This window comes from Saccoglossus kowalevskii, chromosome 3 (genome assembly GCF_978046115.1).
Source record: "Saccoglossus kowalevskii chromosome 3, keSacKowa6.1, whole genome shotgun sequence".
Taxonomy (NCBI): Eukaryota; Metazoa; Hemichordata; class Enteropneusta; family Harrimaniidae; genus Saccoglossus; species Saccoglossus kowalevskii.
Genome location: NC_140643.1, coordinates 34,248,059 through 34,271,992, shown reverse-complemented (window position 1 = coordinate 34,271,992; position 23,934 = coordinate 34,248,059). Strand labels below are relative to the sequence as shown.

General features: G+C 33.0%; 1 protein-coding gene across 1 annotated transcript in view; it reads right to left on the bottom strand.

The window, feature by feature from the left end:
- The window catches only part of LOC102804829 (voltage-dependent calcium channel subunit alpha-2/delta-1), a 141,861-nt gene that overhangs the window by 33,755 nt on the left and 84,172 nt on the right, over nt 1-23,934 (bottom strand). The window contains exon 8 of the mRNA XM_085497102.1: nt 2,838-2,888. Within this exon, the coding sequence (XP_085353228.1) occupies nt 2,838-2,888 (51 nt within the window). The remainder of the gene's footprint in view (nt 1-2,837; nt 2,889-23,934) is intronic.

Genomic DNA, 23,934 nt, shown 5'->3' with positions numbered 1-23,934 from the left:
AAGCCCATATCACTATGATTACCAAAGTATCATCTATCCCTAACTCAGCATACAAAGTGTTCCACAGTCAACCGAAAGATTCATACAAATTTAATGAAGTTTAATACATATATCCAAGAGCTATTAGAAACTCATTGTGCATGAAACACCTCACAGCTGAGCCAATGCTTAATAACTAGAAAGGAGTAGAAGCTGTGATCTGACCAAGTCTAATAGCAAGGAATCAAATGGAATAAAACTAGTCACAAGAGACATGACGTCTAACAAGCATTAAATGGCATGCAACTATGAAAATGTATTACACTAAAATCATACAATTTGTTACAACTACAAGTTTTTTTATTATTGCATTTCTATCTCTAAATCTTATCAAGTATTACTCAGATACATGTATTCTTTATAACATATGACCAAGCTACTCATTTAGTAATCAGGTAATATCACAAGTAATTGACACATTGGAAAGATAGCTGTGAAATAAAAACATACGAAGACTTGATTTACACTAGGATCAAGCCTAACATTATTTTCTCACAATCTCAGCTCATACTCCTATAGTTATACACACTACATGTACACATTAAACTCATTGTGAGTTTCTCATTTTTTAGAATGCCATTTTATTTGGATGAAAGACTGTCATGTGAAAAGGAATGATTCATGATGTCCAATCAATGTAGTGTTTTTGGAAATCAGTGAAGACAACAAGAGGTACACGTATCATCCAGACATGTAGTCTGCAAGTGGCTAGTTACTGGTTGCTGCCAAGATATGTGGTCTGCAAGTGGCTAGCTACTGGTTGTTGCTGCCAAGATATGTAGTCTCCAAGTGGCAAGCTACTGGTTGTTGCTGCCAAGATATGTAGTCTCCAAGTGGCTAGTTACTGGTTGCTGCCAAGATATGTGGTCTGCAAGTGGCTAGCTACTGGTTGTTGCTGCCAAGATATGTAGTCTCCAAGTGGCAAGCTACTGGTTGTTGCTGCCAAGATATGTAGTCTCCAAGTGGCTAGTTACTGGTTGCTGCCAAGATATGTGGTCTGCAAGTGGCTAGCTACTGGTTGTTGCTGCCAAGATATGTAGTCTCCAAGTGGCTAGTTACTGGTTGCTACCAAGACATGGTCTTCAAGTGGGTAGTTACTGGTTGCTGCCAAGATATACGGTCTGCAAGTGGTTAGGTACTGGTTGCCACCATGACCATGTGGTCTGCCAGTGGTTCAAGTTAGTGGTTGCTGCAAAGACATGTGGTCTCCAAGTGGCTAGCTTCTGGTTGCTGTCAAGACCTGTGGTCTCCAAGTGGCTAGCTACTTGTTGCTGTCAAGACCTGTGGTCTCCAAGTGGCTAGCTACTGGTTGCTTCCAAGACATGTGGTCTCCAAGTGGCTAGCTACTGGTTGCTGCCAAGACATGTGGTCTCCAAGTGGCGAGCTACCGGTTGCTGCCAAAACATGTGGTCTCCAAGTGGCTAGCTACCGGTTGCTGCCAAAACATGTGGTCTCCAAGTGGCTAGCTACTGGTTGCTGCCAAGACATGTGATCTCCAAGTGGCTAGCTACTGGTTGCTGCCAAGCCATGTGATCTCCAAGTGGCTAGCTCCTGGTTGCTGCCAAGACATGTGGTCTCCAAGTGGCTAGCTACTGGCTGCTGCCAAGACATGTGGTCACCAGTGGCTAGCTACCGGTTGCTGCCAAAACATGTGGTCTCCAAGTGGCTAGCTACTGGTTGCTGCCAAGACATGTGATCTCCAAGTGGCTAGCTACTGGTTGCTGTCAAGACATGTGATCTCCAAGTGGCTAGCTCCTGGTTGCTGCCAAGGCATGTGGTCTCCAAGTGGCTAGCTACTGGCTGCTGCCAAGACATGTGGTCACCAGTGGCTAGCTACTGGTTGTTGCCAAGACCTGTGGTCTACAAGTGGCTACTTACAGGATCTTGCTAAGACTTGTGGTCTTGAAGTGGCAAGTTACTAGTTGCTGCCAAAATACAGCGAGTATTCATGCAAGCGAAATTACATACAAGTAAACAGCTGGTTCAGTTCTCAGCACACAGTAGCTAAATTCTGTAAATACTTCACTGATTTTATAAAGAAAATGCTTTCACCTGAATAAACCATATGTTTGAATCCATTTTTTATGACATGTAAATTACTAAACAACTCTGACCTTGCTGTTGATTATAATCTATTATGCTATAAAAAACCAATGCAAACCACTCAAACTTTTATGACAAGCATGCCATATGCATTCCAATCAGATTGAAATCTGATTGCCGTAGGATATTAAAAGTACAGTGCATGCAAATTAGACAGCCTCTTCCTGTAACAATATTTCTTGTGTGCTAATTGTGCAAGGAAACTATCATTAACCTTTCAAGTCACCTTTCACAAAATAAATTTGCAAAATTTTTCCATTTTTTTTTCTTAAAACCTGCAGGCAATCAGAAAAATATGTCTATTTGTTCTAAAATGTGAAAAAGTTCCACCAAAATTTGGTGGGGAAAATGATAGCATTGAAAGGGTTGGGGCGCACATAATTATGTAGTGTGACTACTGTAAGCCCTTACGAAAAACTTCTATAGAATTCTATCGAATTTTTCATAAGAGAGCTTTCTATAATCACTAGCATTGTCAGTGTTTGATTAAGTATGAAGCAATCCATCTATCGAGTATCTAATTATTCAGGAATACTGGTCTCAACATATTGAGCTCTCGAGCAAAATGATCTATAAGACATGCCAACATTTCTTTAACAAGGTACACAACACCCACCTCCTTTCCAATAAACTCACATTAAACAAGATGTCTGACCATGAAACTAGAGTGACAGTGTCAAAGAAGCCATACTTACACATCAATTAAAATCATCATGTCTTTGGGAGATGCTGCAGCTTGAATATACCTGAAACGAACACAATTTACACACCATTAAGATGTTCCTGAATAACTATTTACTGTTAATCAATGAGTTGCATGCACAGTGCAATATTAAAATGCAGGATGAAATTATCTGTATCAAATATATGATACATAATGTCACAGTCCCTCTATGTACTATGTGCACTATGTATGATACATATTGCAGAATATATGTCTTACCTTATGTTCAATTGATACATACGTGTATATACAAATATATTAATGTATGTTACTACATTTAATGTTCTACATGTATGAGTTATGTCTGACCCTATGTTCAATGTTTTCATATACAAGTGTTGAGATACATGTACTGTAAAATGTCTGACCCTATGTTCAATATTTTCACATACAAGTGTTGAGATATGGTAAAATGTCTGACCCTATGTTCAATGTTTTCACATACAAGTGTTGAGATATGGTAAAATGTCTGACCCTATGTTCAATATTTTCACATACAAGTGTTGAGATATGGTAAAATGTCTGACCCTATGTTCAATGTTTTCACATACAAGTGTTGAGATATGGGAAAATGTCTGACCCTATGTCCAATGTTTTCACATACAAGTGTTGAGATACTGTAAAATGTCTGACCCTATGTTCAATGTTTTCACATACAAGTGTTGAGATATGATAAAATGTACGGCCCTATGTTCAATGTTTTCACATACAAGTGTTGAGATACTGTAAAATGTCTGACCCTATGTTCAATGTTTTCACATACAAGTGTTGAGATACTGTAAAATGTCTGAACCTATGTTCAATGTTTTCACATACAAGTGTTGAGATACTGTAAAATGTCTGACCCTATGTTCAATGTTTTAACATACAAGTGTTGAAAAACTGTAAAATGTCTGACCCTATTGTTCAATGTTTTCACATACAAGTGTTGAGATACTGTAAAATGTCTGACCCTATGTTCAATGTTTTAACATACAAGTGTTGAAAAACTGTAAAATGTCTGACCCTATGTTCAATGTTTTCACATACAAGTGTTGAGATACTGTAAAATGTCTGACCCTACATTTGTATGTTCAATGTTTTCACATACAAGTGTTGAGATATAGGAAAATGTCTGACCCGATGTTCAATGTTTTCACAAACAAGTGTTGAGATACGCTAAAATGTCAGAACATATTTTCTGTGCTTTCCATTATGTGTTCCATCAGAAATTATAGAACGACTATTTTATTAAATGTTACTATCATGTTGAGTGAACATGGGATTTTCTGAGGTTAACTGAATGCGCATCCTAGGTATAATTTAAACAGCACAGACAAGACTCATTGTAGTGAAAACAATAAACAACTTAGTTTATAACTTTAATAAATCAAATAATATTAAAAGAATAATGGATAAAGTTATTGTACATGGTAAACTACAATAAAAGTGCATCAGTAAAAGCTCAGTTTTATTGAATACTGGATAATTTAAAATATATCCATAGATGCACTTTTGTCATTTATGTAATTAGTGTTACTAATACAGAAAATACTGTATTGGTTATCAATGATTGTAAATTAGTATAATTATAATTAAATAATTATTCAAGAAAAGAAAAAGAAAGCAGTTTTGTTTTTCTGCTTGTGATTTAATTCTCCACAGCTCCTATATACATGTACTGGCTTAAGGGAAATAAATATTCCGAGCACTAAGACTATCAAAGTATTGTTGTAGTCTGTCATGCATACAAGTCAGAATCTTCTTGAAACAATCAGAATTGTGCAGCACAATGCATACAAATCAAGTTATGATTAATTTCTTTTTGAATTCCACAAAGCTATTATGAATAAAAGAAGAACCATAATTTGATATTTCTATTTTTACATTTTGAACATCTGTTACAAGTCTGATCTCAAATTCATCAGAAAGCAATTACATTTTATAATGAGAATTGCTTTACTACAGATATGTACACATGTATTAGAGAGGGAGAGAGACATATAAAATACAATCATTTGTAGGAATTAATGCTTCAAATCAAATCATTAATGCATATACATGTATACTGACACAAATACATTTAGTTTTAGAACTTTGATATCAGACTCACTACCAGTACTCAAAATTAATTAGACTCGCTTAAATTTTATTTTTGCTGCTTTTGTTTTCACAAAATTTCTGCTATAAAATGTCACGGTTTTCACTCGTGATGTGAGAATTAGTCTCTCACAACCTTAGGAGATAGACACATTATTACAGTTTTTCATAATACATTTTACGCACTGTTATGTTAACTTAAAAATAGAGGTAGAGGTTCCTTTATATACAAACATTGCTTTATATTAGGTAGCAATATTGAAGTGTTTTCACATTGCAACACTCAATCAATAATTTGCTCCTTATTACACAGAGAAATATGCTTTGACAATCAAGACAACAATTGACAACATAGCAGATCTGCTTAAAAATCAATGTTGATATATTTGTTTTTTCTTAAACTGATGTTGTCAATGGGATCACTTGCATGAATCTAATATTTCAATAATTTTATACTGCGATTCCAACAGCATTAGACTTAGTACATTTTGTATAAACTTATTACAGTTGCAAAGAAATGATATTATCCCGGATAAAAGCATTAAATTTAAATAATTTATCACGCCAGACACATCTACTGCGTTCCATTTGATTCATGAAGTCCTCTCACTTCTTGAATGTTCAAAAACACAATTAGTAAATTTTTCTGTGTACACTGTATTCATTTGTGACTGTTTTTAGGCTTGAACCAATACCTTTCCTGCAATTATATATTAAATAGGAATACAATTCCATGGAAATCAATCATAAATTAATTACAATTCATCTCTTGTAGATTTTATAATTTTATTTTGATATTTAATTAAAAGCAAAATTGTGCTTATGAAATTATTTCATCATGGTCATGTTGTTTTTACTGTATTATCACTTTGAGAATTGATTATTTTGTTGTATTTCCAAACATATCCAATATGTAGTATAGCATTAATAAGCAACTCCCAATAGATTATTCTGGAAATAATACAAAACATTATTTTTAACAGCAATAATGTAATTAGTACATCTCAGATTCAGTGCTGTCAAATTGAATGGGGAAAAAAAAAACAGTCCAAACTATGATTCACCTCATTTACCATAATGCCATGCTAAGTTACAACGTTTTTCAATATTTAATGAAATTGAATCAACTATATGCAATTACATTTCGCCCGCCCCTCATTGCCATCTCACCTTTACCCCTTCACTGAAATGGAATAATCTAATTAATATGAATGATGAAGGCCACTCAGTTCACAAAAGTAGAACACTAAATAGTAGTAGGAATCGATGAAATTGTCTGACATTGGCTGCGTGGCATGGTTATTTTGCCACGATCTGCATTGTCCACAACATCAACATGGAGAAGAGAGACATGTGAGGAACAGTCCTACCAGTGCAATTGATATCAACCAGGATGGTATTTTTACCTGAATCAGCTGATAATGTTTAATAATAACTCAGTACTGAGTGGCACAAATAAGCGAACACACCTGGAATTCTCACAGAATTTAGGATCCAAGCAGTGGTTTATGTTGATGGACTCTAATGGCCACACTAAACAAGACGTGGACGCATTTTAGGTCAAAGGTACGTCATTTATTTATTCATTCATTAAATGATAATTCAGCCATAATTCTAATAATAACATTTGCTTGTAAAAAAAAAAAAAACTAGTCTGTAACTCAAACATTTTAGGAGTGAATTATTTAAATTTCTTCATCATTGTAACCTTATACGAGTCTCATCAGTAAGTAAGAATAGTCTCTGAGAGTTGATTTCTCAGATGAATAGGAATAAAACAAATGATGAGTTTGTTAGTCATTCACGTCACCAATTAAATTCTCCTTATACTGTCTGTAAAATACCAAATACTTCATATCACATAAATATAATATGGCAAATATGGTGGGCCTATAATTTCCATGTGTGGTACCCAGACAAAAATGACAAGCGTGTTAGTTCACCTCAATCATGATACAGCTCAGGTTACCATATTAGACTTGATTTATCATGTCCATATCAAAACAGTAACTCCCATGAATTATAACCCCAACACTCAAAATGCTGACTGCAATGTGATCTTTAACAAAAATCATGGCTTTTATTCACACTGTGAATTAACAGCAAACTGAAAAAAGCAGTATTGAATTCAACAGAATTCCAGATAAGCCATACAAAAGCCCATTGTAGCATAGTGACAGCAGAAATTAATATTTCAGTCAAAATTACTTGAAAGTTGATTTCATGGTGAATTCCCAAGAATTTTGAGAAAGAGTTTCAATTCCAAGCTGTTGAGACAACAGTAGACAATATTGGACACGGTGTCAGGTTAATTATTTAATACTACAAACCATAAAATAATGATTCTCATGATTTAAAGTCAGAGAACATATTTTGCAAACATTGCTGCAACTCCCAAGGGATATAAAAATGAGAAGTGATTTTTTACTGACTCAAGAAATTCCCAAAAAATTAAAAGTTTTATATCGAATTGTGAACATGCAATAATTCAGTAAATTGATGGTCATTAGGGTGTAATTTTGAAAAAAAAATTAATAAGGTTAATAAAAAATAGTCTCTTAATAGCAGGCGCAGATGTCATGCAAAGAACTAAGAATTTAATGACCTGTATTTTAAATTCTCACAAGAGCGAACAAATCACCAAAGACAAACACTACATGCATTAAAGTACATAAATTATTTAGTTTTGATTATCTGAAATAATATGTAAATGTATTTAAATCATGGTGATGGGTCCCATACTAAGCATAGCAGCATAGATATGAATGAGCGTCAAATGTTTTGACCGATTTATAAACATGATTCAAAACTCAGCTGTGATGAAAAATACATGATGATAAACTGATGGTGGTAAACATCAGCGTGATTGTCTGTAGCATGAACTGCGCATCATAGCTTGACAAAAACATGTGAGAATATTAGAGCATACAGGGTTTTCAAGAATTCCAATCAGGATTTACATTTCCAAGAAAAAGGAAATAGAAATTGACAGCCATATCAAAGCTGTACATCAATCCCTATTATATAGACAGATGTGAGTATTGATATGATTGAGTGCTGGAATACAAACCCTGGGGCTAGCGGATGAAACATGCCACAGTCTTATGTATGAAACAATATCCTGTAAATGAAAACATGAGGAAACTAAATCCCATTGCATTAATACTCATGATGTATTAGCAAAGAAACGCGTCTCATGTTCACCACCAATGAGAAAATTTGCTGTGGGCGGAGTCTAAATTTATATATATTAACGAAATGCTGATGAATTATTTTGATTTGAACAATATTTACTGAATTTACTGTACCAGTTTAGAGGAAGAATCTAAATGATTCACCTAGAGAAACAAGTGTTCCAGTAGGCATTACACAATGTATTTCTGATATATAATTCAACTGGCAAGAAAGTTCTCATTATGTATTAATTAACATATAGATAATCTTTAAGCAAAGAATCAAAGTCCTCACACTAGTTTCATTTCTGAGAGCTGGGACACAACTGCATGCAGTATTCAGCATGCAGAACTGAATTACAGTTTAAATTACAGAAAATGTTTAATTTTTATCAACATGCGCATAATAAATATGATTGCATCACATGGTAATTCAATATAAAACTAGTGTCAACTGAGTTATAATCCAAACTACAAAAAACCACTACCTGTGAAATACTTTATTTTAGCTGGAATTAATTTTCGCTGAAAAGTCTTTTTGGGTATTTTGTATTGAGTTTATTTTCACTGATTTTTGACGAGTTGAATGTAAAACATAGGAAATAAGGTATATTCAGTAGATTTTATATTTATTGAATCATCCCTTCAGCAAAAATAGTGAAAATAAGTTACAAGCGAAAATTAACTATTTTACAGTATTTACAATTGTTAGGAATTATTTATGTTTGCAATGATGCAATAAATGTATCCACATTCAAATGTTAAATATTATGTATTATCCAAATCAGAATGCGGAAGAATTTATCTTTTACAGTCACAGTCTTTCCTATTCCTTGTAAATTTTTCACATTTTAATTTAAATTTTTGACTGAAGACTGACTGAAAAAAATTGACATCACTATTTTTTATGAAAACTTCAACCAACAATTCTTTTATGTTTGTTTCAAATGATGATACAAAGCATTACATCATGTGATTAATTATTCATAAAGACATCTGATTCAGACAAATAAATGAGCCAACCAAAGTTAAAAAAAAGTGACAGACATACTTATAACTGCTGAGGCATTGAAATAATTTCTCTAGGGCTTAGTTCATGCAATAAACTTCCTTGAGATTTGCAACATATCACTGCAAAGTCATAACAAAGTAGTGAAGTTGAGATTAAAAATTCATCATCAGTGCAAGTTGTCCTCATTTGATTGATTTAACGTATGATTACATCATTCCTATTTTTAGTCAAATCTTCAAATCAAGACAAATGCCACTAGCGCAAGAGAAACTACATTTTAAAAAGTGATGAAAGTTGACTACAATAGTGAAAGGGCTTAACAATTTACATGAACTCGATGGAAGGACAATTTAATGTACACATAGGGCTGATGAAAATCCAAGATGGCCGACAAAGAAGAATGATATACCACCTTTATCCCATTATCTGAATAATCCACAAGCTATATATAAATCTCATAACGCAACCGACACTCACACTCACTCACAGCTGTGTTTCAATAATATTGATATGACTGTTTGGCATGCTTTAAAATTTGATCTGTGTACATGTATAGCATACTAAACCTGCATATTACAATGTATGTACACTAGGTGTGGTACTTTCTCATGTAACAAATCAGAAATATATTACTAATGAACCTCCCTCCCTTAAACAGTTACAAAAAAGGGAGCAATTAAAATTACGTGAAAAATGTAATATGTGTTTCGTTTTATCGCAGGCCTAAATGTTAAAAAAATTACTGGAACAAAGTTAGCAGTGTGACTATTTAGAAATAAATATGTACAGATTTAATTGTAATCCATACTTTTACATATGATATTTTGTCAAGGTGATAGAAATAATACTTGCTAGAATGTGTTCTTACATCTATAATCCTTAACCCTGTTTAACAACATACATCCATATTTTAAATAACTACTACTGTTACACTCAAGTTATGTAGGGGAAATGGCGCAGTATGTCATAAATGCATTATGCGACTAAATCAATTTAGTTCACCATTGAATTATGACTTTTTTTATATAAACATTTATTAGTGCATAAATTACCAGATTTGCTCTATTAGTACTACATGCGCTAACGTAAATGGCACAGATGTCTATGGCCAGACAAAGTCACATTTCAATGATCCAAAACAATAATTTTTTGGGGTTTGAGTGTGCATATATTCGAGATGCGTTTATATAAGAGGAAATACAATATATGCATTTATAAAAAAAAAAAATTCTTATTTCATGAAATACAAATCAAATTGTTAATAATTTAAGAAATCTTCAAATTTATAAAAAAGAAGCATGTGAATCTAATGAAATGTATTTCAGTGAGAGATAAGGCAGGTAAATGTATGCCAAAACCATTGATATGGCACTATACAAAGGATTTTATATTTTCAGTAGTTATGAAATATTTTTTGGATGTCAGAGTTTACATGAGGAATAGTACGAGTCACACGGATGGGTCATGAGAACCATTATATTATTAAGTAAATGCAGTAATGCAGGACATGGGATTTGGAAGTCAAGTATATACTGAACACTTTCATTTATAAATGTGTGACAAGTACATGATGTTGTGTATTAAACACTTGCGATAATGTTTTCTAAATTACTGCTCATATCTCAATACAGCACAGGATGCAATTTACCTAATGAGATACTGTATTATATGCTTTTACGGTTAACGCTAATATCAACGAATATGACTGCCCATTTTGCATTTAGCCTTTATTTTAATCCACACAAAAAATAAGGCATGTATGTATGTATGAGCAGAAGTATTATTGTTTTTTAATATATTAATTTTGGGGACTGGGTTAAAATGTTGCTAGTAGTACATATGAATATTACAGTAAATACAATTGCCATGTAATAGAAGTGCCTTGAATAGAAGGGCAAAAATTCAATTTCTTTGGTAGACATACTTTTTGTCATTCCTTATAAATTCCTTGGACCTGAAAATTGATTCATTTTGTCTGTTTTTTTGGGGGGGGGCAAAATATGACTTCTAAGATGAACCATAATTCAAGGTGCACTCAAATAAACAGTGTTTCAGGTGGTTATTCAAGATTTGTTCATTTTATATGACAATGTCATTTATTTGGGATTTACCCATAGTGCTTTTGGGTGAACTTGAGATGATAAGCTGTATTTGAATGGTGAAATCTGATTCTGTCTTTAAAGCCAAATGTTTTCATTTGTAGCATGGCTATAAATTATATTCTTACAGGGTAGTTACCATGACAACTCACAAGATGAAAAACAGTTTCATTTTAACAACAGGACATTTAATGTCAACATTTCTGTCTATGTCAAAAAGACTAAGAGAAAGAGTGCACGTCCTTATGTTATTTTATTAATATGATGGTAATTCCGATTGAGCACCGACTGATTGCATTTGTGTTTAATGGTCTAATTTTAAAATAAAACAATCAATTGTTTATATTATTATAAACAGTATATTTTTTTAACACTGAATTATTCAAATTTTATACATGCAACTGTAAAAACATTAATAAAAATTTGATTTTGAAAGTTTAAATTATTTATGTATTTGTAACTCATTTTATGCAGTACAGCAGGGAACAATATGTGATTTAAGAACGTATCACCTGACTGCGGCATTAGACAAAATAGTGCTACAGTAATGAATATTTTAACAATTTAACTACTCATTCAAGTATGCATAAACAAAATTTAATATCTTGAATGAATCTGTCTCCAAGATAATACCTGCTTGTGACATATAAATCTGAAAAAGTATTCAATTCCAAGACATCTTTACAATAGCCACAACAACAGTGCATTAGTGTGCCCACAACTTTCATACCAAGGGTATTTTGAGGCCGGCTAGCTGTCTGAAATCAACTATCAATTCATATTTTCATTTTAATGCTTTATATGGGGCAGGCTGTTGCATGTATGATGAAGAGGTTATTCACTACCAACAAGAAGTATTATATGACACTATATGACAAGTTTTTCATGTTCGATATTTTCATGACTCTAATTATTCACTGCTCAAAATTAACTATGTATTGTTTGAACAATTACTGGTAATGAGGAGATGAATTTGAATATACCCGGTAGATGTGATAAGGCATTTGTAAGATCTCACTTGCAACCATAAATGAAAGGGGGCTGGGAACATACCATGGTTTATATACCCACACATCCACACCTGTATTTCAATGCTTGATATGTGTAAAATTGTCTCAATCAAAATTAACAGGTCTCAATTGTTGCCGTATCATGATTATGTTTAGAGGATTGACAAAACTTCTGGCTTCACGAGTGAACCACGGCAAAAAGAAATCCATTTTTCGGTGTAGTTAATTTGCATGATTCTGAAAAGTAAGTTTCTCATGCTTGAAGAATATTATTCATGAATGCTCTGTCCAATTTCAGTTGACAGCAGGATATACCGCTACTGTGCGTTATTCACATACAGAGCTTTAATACTTCTAAATACAAAATAAACGTGATATATCGTCTATTTAACCATGCCTTGCATAATTAAAAACACACTCAATGAATGACATATTCATGCAATTAAAATGCTGGTATTGTATAATTTGATAAAGTAACTCAAGAACAGTATAATTATACAGCACATATGACATTTCTGCTCTATGGGTAGAACATGTGCTTGTGGTAAATGACAGAGGTCACAATGTCTGTAGTCAAAATAAGTCATAATTGAATGAATGATTCAGTAATAAATTTTTAGTTTATGTGTGCTAGACTTCAGCTAATACTCTAAATTACTCAGAGTTATATATGACAGAACATACACTACAATATTTAAAATTTGAGTCAGTATGCCATGAATTTACCAGCACTTTTATAACTACTGTGGTGTATTCTATGGCATAATTTTGGCATTTGATTTTCATGCATTTTTGAATTGAATGTTATTTTGTCAACATACATTGCTTGAGTCGAATCACATGCTAACGCCTAGCACACTTCTGATTGGCTGAATCTCATTTCAACAAATCTGCATACAGGCAACTGCAGTAATTTGTCCAGTATTACACACTTCAATATATCAATTCAAGCCAATGCAAGTAAACTACAATACTTACAATTGTAATAATTAAAAATAAAATTTCAATGAAGATTATCACAGATTTGCTCCATAAATCAACCTTGACACACATCAAAACAATGATTATTTTGCCAGAAATACTTTCAGATTGGATAAAATGATTTTAGAATATTGCTGGTTTACAAGATGGTGACGATAAATGTGGTAGTTACACTTAAAACAGCTACCAGGTGTGATTAATGACTAACACCATGACAACACAAAAATAAATGCACTCATTGCTCCATTGCTGTCAGTGATATTGCATTTCCATAACCACAAATAGCTCTATTCAGTGCATTGTCATGCATATCACATGACCATGAATGTATTCATCAAACATCTTCTGTATAGCTATCCCAACCAAATCCCTCACGGGGGTTTATAGGTACTGACTCCCAAGACAAAAGAGCAAGACATTGTGAAATTACAGAAATTATTGCACTCTTAGTCACATGACTGATTGTTTTTGTCTTGTGTTTATTTTGTCTCTAAGAAGATTTGTAATCAGCCACACTTTCTGTTATAGAATAGAATAGAATAGAATAATGCTTTATTAATACCGTAAAGAAAGAGTTAACATTTCCTTTTAGGTTTTCAGATTAATAAAGTAAATAATAAAAGTACATGAAATATAAAAATTGATTTAAAAAGAATTCAACATTAGTGAACGACAAGAATACTACAGACAAATATTAATAATATAAGAAATATTATATGCAGATTAGTAATCACTACAGTTCGTTTCATATGCAAATTAGTAATAATCAGTTTCGGTTTGTGCACAGGTAGATTGTTAATAATTCGCATGTTTGTTGGTGTCAGGCATTTCTGAATGTTGGGCTTTGCCAGGTGTCAAGATTTGATGAGAGTTCTTTCTCAACTATTAAAAATGTTGGCCAATTAAGCTGGACTGGGCTGGGCAAACTTCAGTTTTGAGAGAGGTCTGGAATCTCGACACTCAAATCATGAAAATGTTAGTACTACAAAGCTTTTACCCATCTTCAAGAAAGTGAATCAGAAACTAGCGAGCCTAAAGTTAAACTTTAAAGCCTTCCACTCCAACTGCCATGACCGATCTGCATCAAAATCACATCACCTTGTAGGCATGCATCGCTTATCAAAGTTCAACAAAACCCAGTCAAGTGTTCAAGCTCAAAGCACCCAGGGAGACGCATGCAGCCAATTCAGCCAACTTCAACTTCAATTCAAATAAACCTTATGCTGTAGACATATGGATTTATCTGCAGCGCAAAAGTTTCATTAGGATGCTTTCTTTGGTCACCTTACGTCTGCTTATTCTATTCATACTTGGAATGAACTCTAATTTTAATAACACTAGTGAGTGAGTAAGCAAGAAAGAGGGGAATCTCTGCAAAACCTTACCATATCAGAAATTTTTATCCCAGATTTGCTGCAGTATTCGATACAATCAAGAAACTGTTAATTCTAATATTGGCAAATACAAACAATGACAAAAATGTGTATAACTATTGTTGCCATGGCAACTCCATTATCGACACATAAGACAACAGAAGCCCAGGGAGCCTCAGATACAGGATATTTTCGCAATATAATTTTTTAACTATTTCTAAGGGGCTCAATGCAAAGGCAAAGGTACATGCTTTTTGTCTTCCCTTGATCACCGGTGACAGTCAGGGGTAATAAAATTGCCACATCAATGTTATACGACTCAACCCTCCAAAATATTTCATGGGCAGCAGCACTAGGGGCCCACTAGCTGGAGGTCTTCATCATGATGTAATCTGACAAAGCTCCTAAGGGAAGTTCAGGAAACAAACTCCTGAATGCTAGAAGAAACCATATTCCAAAATTTTTTTATCGGGTCTTAACATATTTCTGGCAAAATACCCATTGTTTTCCTTGTTTCATAAAACATCTAAAACTGTAAGTACATTGTGTGTTCAGGTTGTATAAATACATAATTATATTAATTTATGGAGTTATAATTATCATAAAACTGATAACTAGTTTATACAGGCTATATTATTATTTACAATTTTATTAAATTAGTTAATCTTGGAATCTTGAGCATGAGGATGGGGAGCAGTCTGAAATACAGATGACCAGATGTTCCATATATTCAAATATTATCTGTATATTAAAAGTGCCCTGCATATTAATCTGTTATATTGCAATTTTTACTATATTTTGAAAATACAAATTAAAACAAATATATTAGCAATACAGTTTTTAATTAATATTATTAATACCAGCATTTGTATTAACAAATATTTGATGAGAACACCATTAAAGCATAAAGGTAAACAGGACTACATGTAGCTATCAGCTACTGGATAGTAGGGAACATCCTTGCTTTTCAGCAAATTCAAGCTCAATACATTAAAAAACAGCAGCACAAGCTTATAACAGTCTGTAACAGACATCATTTGCATTGAAATTGGAACAGAATACTAAATGATCAAGGGCTATTATTTACCCAGACATATAGTAGCTTATAATTCCACAATATAGCAATATATTAATACATCAAATCCATCCATTACGCCATGGGAATGACTGTCCTCATTGCTTTTGTTAGATACAAAGTCAGCAATTCATCATTGTCACTTTGCTGAATCAGTTGAATTTCCTCCAGTGCACGCAATTGCAAATGGGAATAAAGAAGCAATAATGACATATTCATTGGAACGTCACTGGCAAACATAACTCAAGATAAGCACTAGAAAAACTGACAGCAGTAAATTCCGCAGACTTTAATAGTTTTTGTTTCCTTAAATTAGTAAGTGAAGTATGAAATGATGAATTCTACGCTGACAAATGAGCTTATAATAAAACTCAAAACAGACGCTGTTAAAGCTGGCAGTATCTGCATGTTTATTACATGTGCTAGTCAGGTCACATGACCACAAGCAGTTTGAGAAAATCAGGCTGAATTACAAATTCAATGAGGTACGTTCCACGAGGATAAAGAAAATAAAATGGTAAATAGACAATATTATGGAAATAAATCATTTTAAATTTTCGGAATATGACAACAAATAATGTAACCAGTTGTATTTTTTTTTTGAAGGTATATCTTGAAATTCTTCACCGAGACAAACGCTAAAAAAGTCATATTTATTATTGATATGGAGCCAAGTATTGTTATACATTTTCAAAAAATAATTTGAATAGAGAGACTCCAATAAAATACATGTATGTTTTAATTGAATGGAATCTTTTCATAACACATTGTACATATGCTCAGTAACATGATCAGTTGTGCAAATTTTGAATTCTATTAAAAAGAGTACTTCACAATCAGCATATGTGATCTCTTTTCCACTCAATAGTGATTCAAATTTATATAAAATACACCATTTGGTTGCATGTAGTTGACATATCAAAATAACTCAGGTTAGATACTGATATAACAATATTCAATAGCCTTACACATTATCTATTGAATTTTTTAAAGTACTGTATAAAAATGACTAATTTTTTACAGGCTTTAAATTTTGCTGATTTACCATTTCAGGCATATTCAGTGGGTTTTAAATTCACGGTTTTATCATTTAGATAATGTGTTCTATGCTAAATTTTACATATTCACTGGGTTTTAATTTAGCGCATTTTCCAGTCAGCGAAATAAGCAAAATTAAAACCCAGGGAATGATTAACCCTTTTACAGTAATGTTCAAATTCGGTTTAGTTACTTTGAGAAAATCGAAAAGCAAAGGAATTAGTAACTTTTTATGAAATGCAGTCCCACATGAACATAGCAACCAAGGCAATCAAAGAAATGAAATATTAAAAATCAAATACGATTGTTTCCTGTTATACCAATACTTTATATAATTCATACAAATCTTTGAAATTTTTATTCCTTTTCAACCCGGTAAACAGACATAAAGTATATTAAACCCGATATTTAATTTTCCATAAATGTTAAATAAATGTTTGCTGTATGTTATAACAACCAGTGAAACAAACCAACATAAATTAGTGACAAGTCAGTTTTAATACAAGTAGTCAGTGTTTTATTCCAATGGCGTCTAGATACTCATATATCATAACATGCACACTCATTTAATGTTAAGTATTTCAGTCTACTTGAGTTCAAAATGTAAATCAAGAGTTCTTTGCTGTCATTTTTATATAGATATAGTGAATTAGGTTACATTGGTTCAGTGGCTATGTGAAATAATAACAGAAACTGCTCAATAATAGACATATCAGTTATATCAGTCTAAGACTGACCTAAATCTATGAATCAGTTTTGAGTCTATATTTACATATACAGCAAAAAGATTGATTGAAACGAACTGGGGTTTCTATCACATTGTTTGTAATTAATCACTCACACTAACAATAGATGTAATATGCCACATTCTTGTCTCTATGGCAACCATAGCCATCAACTTATCAATATCCCAAACAAGTCCTGGTACATTTAATCAACACAGACGGTATATTAGATTATAATGTTCACATTAAAGACACTGAGTGATGAGATATCTTGTTTGATGTAACCTGTGGTTGCACAATGCAATTAGATGTGTCAAATAAAAAATACCCAGTAGTAGCTAAGAACAGATTAATTAGCATTACAAATTAAATCACTTCCAATTGTTTTTTAGTTGCTGGGCTAAATATTTAGTGAACATAAACAACATTTTATAGTTTTTCATAAAATTATTACCCCGGGTATAACAAGCCATGCATGCACAGTCCCTGTTACCAGTAGTTATCAAATTTAAATTTTGAGTTTGAACGTAAACATTTCAGAAGCTGATGCTTGATTATGATGATTTTTTAACTATTGACATTCAGTCGACTTGTATTGTCAAATGAGTACTTGTCCATATTGAGAGCTATTGCTCTGGAACAGCATTGATTAAAACAAAATGGCCACCAGTTGGCCATTTTCAATCGAATCGTCAAACCAATACATCTGTATGTCTATGTCATGATGTATAATGAATATATAAAAATTTGAACATAATCAGTCAAAGCATGGCAGAGATATGGCCTTAGAAAACAAAATGGCCACCAGTCAGCCATTTTGAATGCAATCAGGAAAACAAAATGACATGCATCTGAATATGTGCATACTGAATAAGCGTGTAGAGGGAAATATTTGATTATTCACCTAAACTATTTTGTGTGGGCCTGCAGTAATTCATAACAGAAGAAAATCGTTGTACATCCATGCAAATTAAACAAGTCATTGAAAATGACAGTCCCCGTTAAATTTTTGAAAGTTCTCTTTGTGCTCGTCTTATTAAAGCGGAGGGGTTGTCGCAAGCGTGTCCTTGAAACTTGAGTTCCAAGTGGCGTATACAACAGATTGTTTATTTACATCAAAACACGTGTTCCATGTAGTAGTAATATGGCCAAAAATAAAAACAGTCGTTTTTCGGCCATCTTTGATCTGATTATGAAACACACTGATATGTATGATGTATGTGCCAAATATGAATGAAAATGGTACATAAATTGTGGAAATATAGTAGTAAGGCCAAAAAGTCAGATGGCTGTCAATCGGCCATCCTTGACCAGATTTTGAAACGAATTGTCATGGACATGCATCCTATCATGTATATAAAGTACATGTATGTGCCAAATTTGAATGAAAACTGACAGAGCACGTCCAAGATACTGTATAAAAAAAAAAAAAAAAAAAGATGCCTGCCAGTCGACCATCTTTGATCCAATTGTGAAATAAATCGTCATGGACATGTATCCTAACATGTATAATCTATGTACCAAGTTTGAATGACAACTGATAAAGCATGTCCAAAATACAACATTTTCAAAAAACAAGATGGCTGCCAGTCAGCCATTTTGAATTGAATCGCTAAACCACTGCATATGCATATGTCCCACATAAGGTACTAGGCACATGCAAAGAATGAACAGAATCGATCCACATAATTCTGAAATACGACTCTGGACAGACTGACGCACGGACTGACGGACGCACGGATGGACGGACACACGGATGGACGAACAGACTCAGGAACTCACCGACGGCGGGACATGTATCCTAACATGTATGATCTATGTACTAATTTGAATGAAAACTGACAAAGCATGTCTAAAATACAACATTTTCAAAAAACAAGATGGCTGCCAGTCAGCCATCTTTGATCCAGTTGTGAAATAAATCGTCATGGACATGTATCCTAACATGTATAATCTATGTACCAAGTTTGAATGAAAACTGACATAGCATGTCCAAAATACAACATTTTCAAAAAACAAGATGGCTGCCAGTCGGCCATTTTGAATCGAATCGCTAAACCACTGCATGTGCATATGTCCCAGATAAAGTACTAGGCACATGCAAAGAATGAACGGAATCGGTCCAAGGAATTCTGAGATATGACTCCGGACGGGCGCACAAATGCATGGACGCACAGAGACCGAATTATAAGTCCCCGTTTTCGGACAAAACACTGGCAAATGAAGCATGCAATATGAAACTAAAACGTGCATCAACATTGAAAATCATTAAATTTCAGTACATATCATACAGATTCAGAACATCTAGTATGTCACATAGTCCAAAGACCCCAATACAACTTCAGGAATGATCTCAAAATACAATTTTAAACTCTTAAATTGATAATCAATTATTTGAAAACATATTCCACTGAACAACCTTGAATGGTTGGAAATATCACAATAGAGCTTTGGGTCAAATCAGTAAACAATACAAACCAGTGTTAAAAAATTTCTCACAAATCTAGAGACTGCCCTATTGTACATTGAAGTACAAATACCTCACATGTCATGATAAACATGTATCACAACACTGGAGTGGGATATAGCAAAATACTGTTACCATTAAAGATTGACAGGCTGCCAGCTGTCATGTTACCGTCCATTAGGATTATGACCCCCTCAACTATACAGTACTACATGCTGTAATACCATAGTTCAATTCAGAATTTTTGTTTTTAAGTAGACGTCTATCTTAATAAATCTACCCCTTAACCCTTGCATTACTCAGATCAAAATAACTGTACAAAAGGTGATATTACACGTAATTTAACTATATATGAAATTTAATTATCATAAACAAAGGTTTGGCCTTGAGGGGAAATATATCAAGAATACAGTGACAAATTTAATATTTATCAACAACAAAAATGATTTTTCATGTATTTTCTTTCAGACAATTAATGTTAAATTAATATGGTGTCTTTTTCTCATATGGTGGCCACTAATTCTATTTATTATGACCATTATAAAATAATTATTGAATAGAAAGTACAATTGTACTGTCACTACGTGTACTTGTAATGCCCAAAGCATTCTTATCTTAAATGCACAGTAGACTTGTCCCCATCAATAATAACATCTCCATGACAACAGAAGTAGATGTTAATCACCATCACTGTGCTCAACTGTTGTAATTTAGTTTACTGATGTGGTTATAGATAAAATATAAAAATAAGGCTGAAAAAAAAAAGTTCAATACATTTTTTTTTTGTGCAACTTTTAATTTCATTTATTATGCCATTAAGCGAAATCATTAAAACATTAAAATTATAATAAAAATTTATTTTAATATTTTGAGCAAACTGTAAGTTGATCATATTGTGTATGAGAAATTAGACAAATGTAAACGTTTACAGTTATGTTTGGAGAGGTTCTAGTCATATCACAATCATCAGTTTATAGGGTTGTTGTCATGGTGATTACAATTGTAGCAAATCTGATAGAGACCAACCCAATTCATCTACACCCCAAGTATCAAGAAGGTATTTTCTAGAAGAAGTGTTGAACTGTGTTCAAAAAAAGACAGAGCTATAAACTATAAATATTTTTTATTTTATTTTGTGTCTTTTGTATCATAAGTAAGTACAAAGTGGGCATATCCCTAAGCACTTATTGTGATTTATGTCTTTGAAATGTGTTTTTAAATTAGTATTATAAAAGCTCTATAATTGTATTCTAATACCAGAGACAAATTCCTGTAAATTTCAATGATTTCAAAAAATAGACAGAAAACTAACCAAAGCTGATTTTTTGGCAGAACTGTTTTTTTAAAGCCCAATGGTTTGAGAATAAACATGTCTATAGTGTTTTGGCCAATGAAGGGCGCCCTCATTGTGTAGGTGTTTGAAAATAGAAATGTCATCTTATGATCTGTCGGACATGCAAATTAGTTTTTCACTGACATGTAGATTTAATTTTGCCATCAAAATGTATTTATAAATTATTAATATAACCTGTTAAATTAACTTCACATTCAGAATTATTAATTAATTAATTAATATGCTATTATATAAAACGTCATGTGTTTAAGGTAGCAGGAAGGGGACAAATCTTTTCTTTTATGGTTTTCTAAGAAGGTGAAATGTTTCTCCAATAACTGAAGTTAATTAAATAAGTAATTGTATTAATTCAAGTTAAAGAAATATATCAAGTTTTAACATGAACGATGAGAATAAGGTCAGAGATTTGGATCAAGAATTGCATTTCATTATAAAATAAAATGACCACCAGTCAGTCTTTTTTGAATCCAATCTGAATCAAAGAAAGCTTAGAAAGAACTCCCATGTGCTGAGAGTATTGGAGACACATTAAATATAATTCGAAATTACTTAGCTGAAAACTAATTATGCAAATCAGAAAATTAATATGACCAGATTTGAGTGTAAAACTAATGAGGTCTGCGCAATGTAACAGAAAATCTATGTCTCCAAGTTTAATTGAAATGTGATTAGAACCAAAAAATTATGAATTATTATGCTTATTAGGGAATTAATATGAACAGATTTTTACCCCAAACTAATTAGGTTTGTACATTGTCCTAGAGCATCTTTGTACTAAGTTTCATTGAAATGGAATAATTAGTACCGTGAAAACTCCAAAATTTCGACCCCTCTAAAAATTCGACCACCTATTTATTTGCTGGGTTTCGGTGTTTTATTTACCTCCAAATTTTCGACTCCACTAAAAATTGCCGACTCATTCTTATTCGAAAATTGCGACCAGTTTTAGTTTTCCCCCAAACGAAAAAAAAAACGATGTGAGCGTTCAAACGGGACCTTCCTCAAAGGCATGAATCCGGGTTTCTGATTGACTGAGAGATTTTTATTTTATTGGTAACGAAAATATATTCTAAATAAACGAAGTTCAAATAAAAACGAACACAAAAATCTCGGCATGCTGCGTTTCTGAATTGTTGATTATTACTCTACTCAGTAGTGATTATAATAATGTACACAAAATAAATTTGTTGAATGGTTATGAAATACAAATAAAAGTCAACTTAGTTTCATCGTAAGCAAATGATTCCGGTCTCGCATAAACGTTTGATGCTGTAGGATATCCGCCATGTTCTCTTAGGTCAAATAGGTCAAATCGCTAATTAACCAATCAAAAAGCTAGATGATGCCAACGTGTTCAAATTACCATAGCTTATTTAAATATGTTAATGTTATTGAACGCAATGCGGAAGAGATTGATGTTGTAGTACGATATTTTGGCTTGGATTTTGATGCGAAAACGGCATGATTTTTTTTAAATAAAAAAATTAGTTGTTTTTAAAAAATAAACTGGTCATCTGAAGAATAATTTAACATTGTTCACAGTGATAACAGCTCATTCTCGAAAGGAAGCTTACCCGCTCACGCTAGTCACGATAAAAATCATACACGTGTACTCTTGAATAGACAGACGTCAATGACTACGGTAAAACTTAGACTCTATTTTAGCCGGCAGGATTGATTGAAATGTCCGAAAAATGACGCCAAAATATACCTTAAAAGTCCCATTTTATTTTCTTAAATCCAAGGGCGAATTTACGGCAGAATTTGGTCCCTCAAATAAGAGACACGTGAGCTTTGATTCTAACCGGATACATTGCACTGGGTCGGGGAGATCGTTTGCTAAACTTCCATGTATCTTTTGTCCAATGGGTACCTGTACTTCGAACATTCGCAAGTTTTCCTAGGTAGTGCGAGACAGCTTTGTCTTTTGACCTATTAGTTTTGTGCTGACCTCTTCTCCGCGTCTTGATGTTTTGTTTTGCTTGTCATAATACTCACTGATTGATGACTTTGTTTAGATTTTGAGTTACTACTCGGCCACGACCTTTGCTTTTACCGTGAAACATGAGGAAGTTTACGTCAATTGACGGACATTGCATTTTTTAAAAACTAATGAAGCACACTGTCTATCATCCCCATTTTTTTTTGCTGATTTCTATTCTGAAAAATTCGACCGTCCGAAAATGCACCTTAATTTTGACTCTAAAAACACGTCACATTTCTAACACCAATTATTTAAAACCGGTCGAAATTTTGGAGTTTTTACGGTACTTTAGATATCAGTGTGAAAGCTTAAAATTGGTTAATTATGCAAATTAGGTAATTAATATGTACAGATTTTAACCCACAATTATTCAGGTCTGTCTATTGTCCTACAGCATCCATGTACATTCATTGATATGTGATGTATAGTACCTGAGATATCAGTGTGAAAGTTGGTTAATTATGCAAATTAGGTGATTAATATGCACAAATATTTACCGGAAACTAATTGGGTCTGCATAATTCTAGATTCATTGAAATGTGATGATTAGTACTTTAGATATCAGTAGAAAAGCTGAAAATTAATTATGCAAATTAGGTAATTAATATGCACAATTATTTACCCTAAAACTAATCAGGTCTCTGCATAGTCCTAAAGGATCTATGTACCAAGTTTCATTGAAATGCGATGATTAGTAC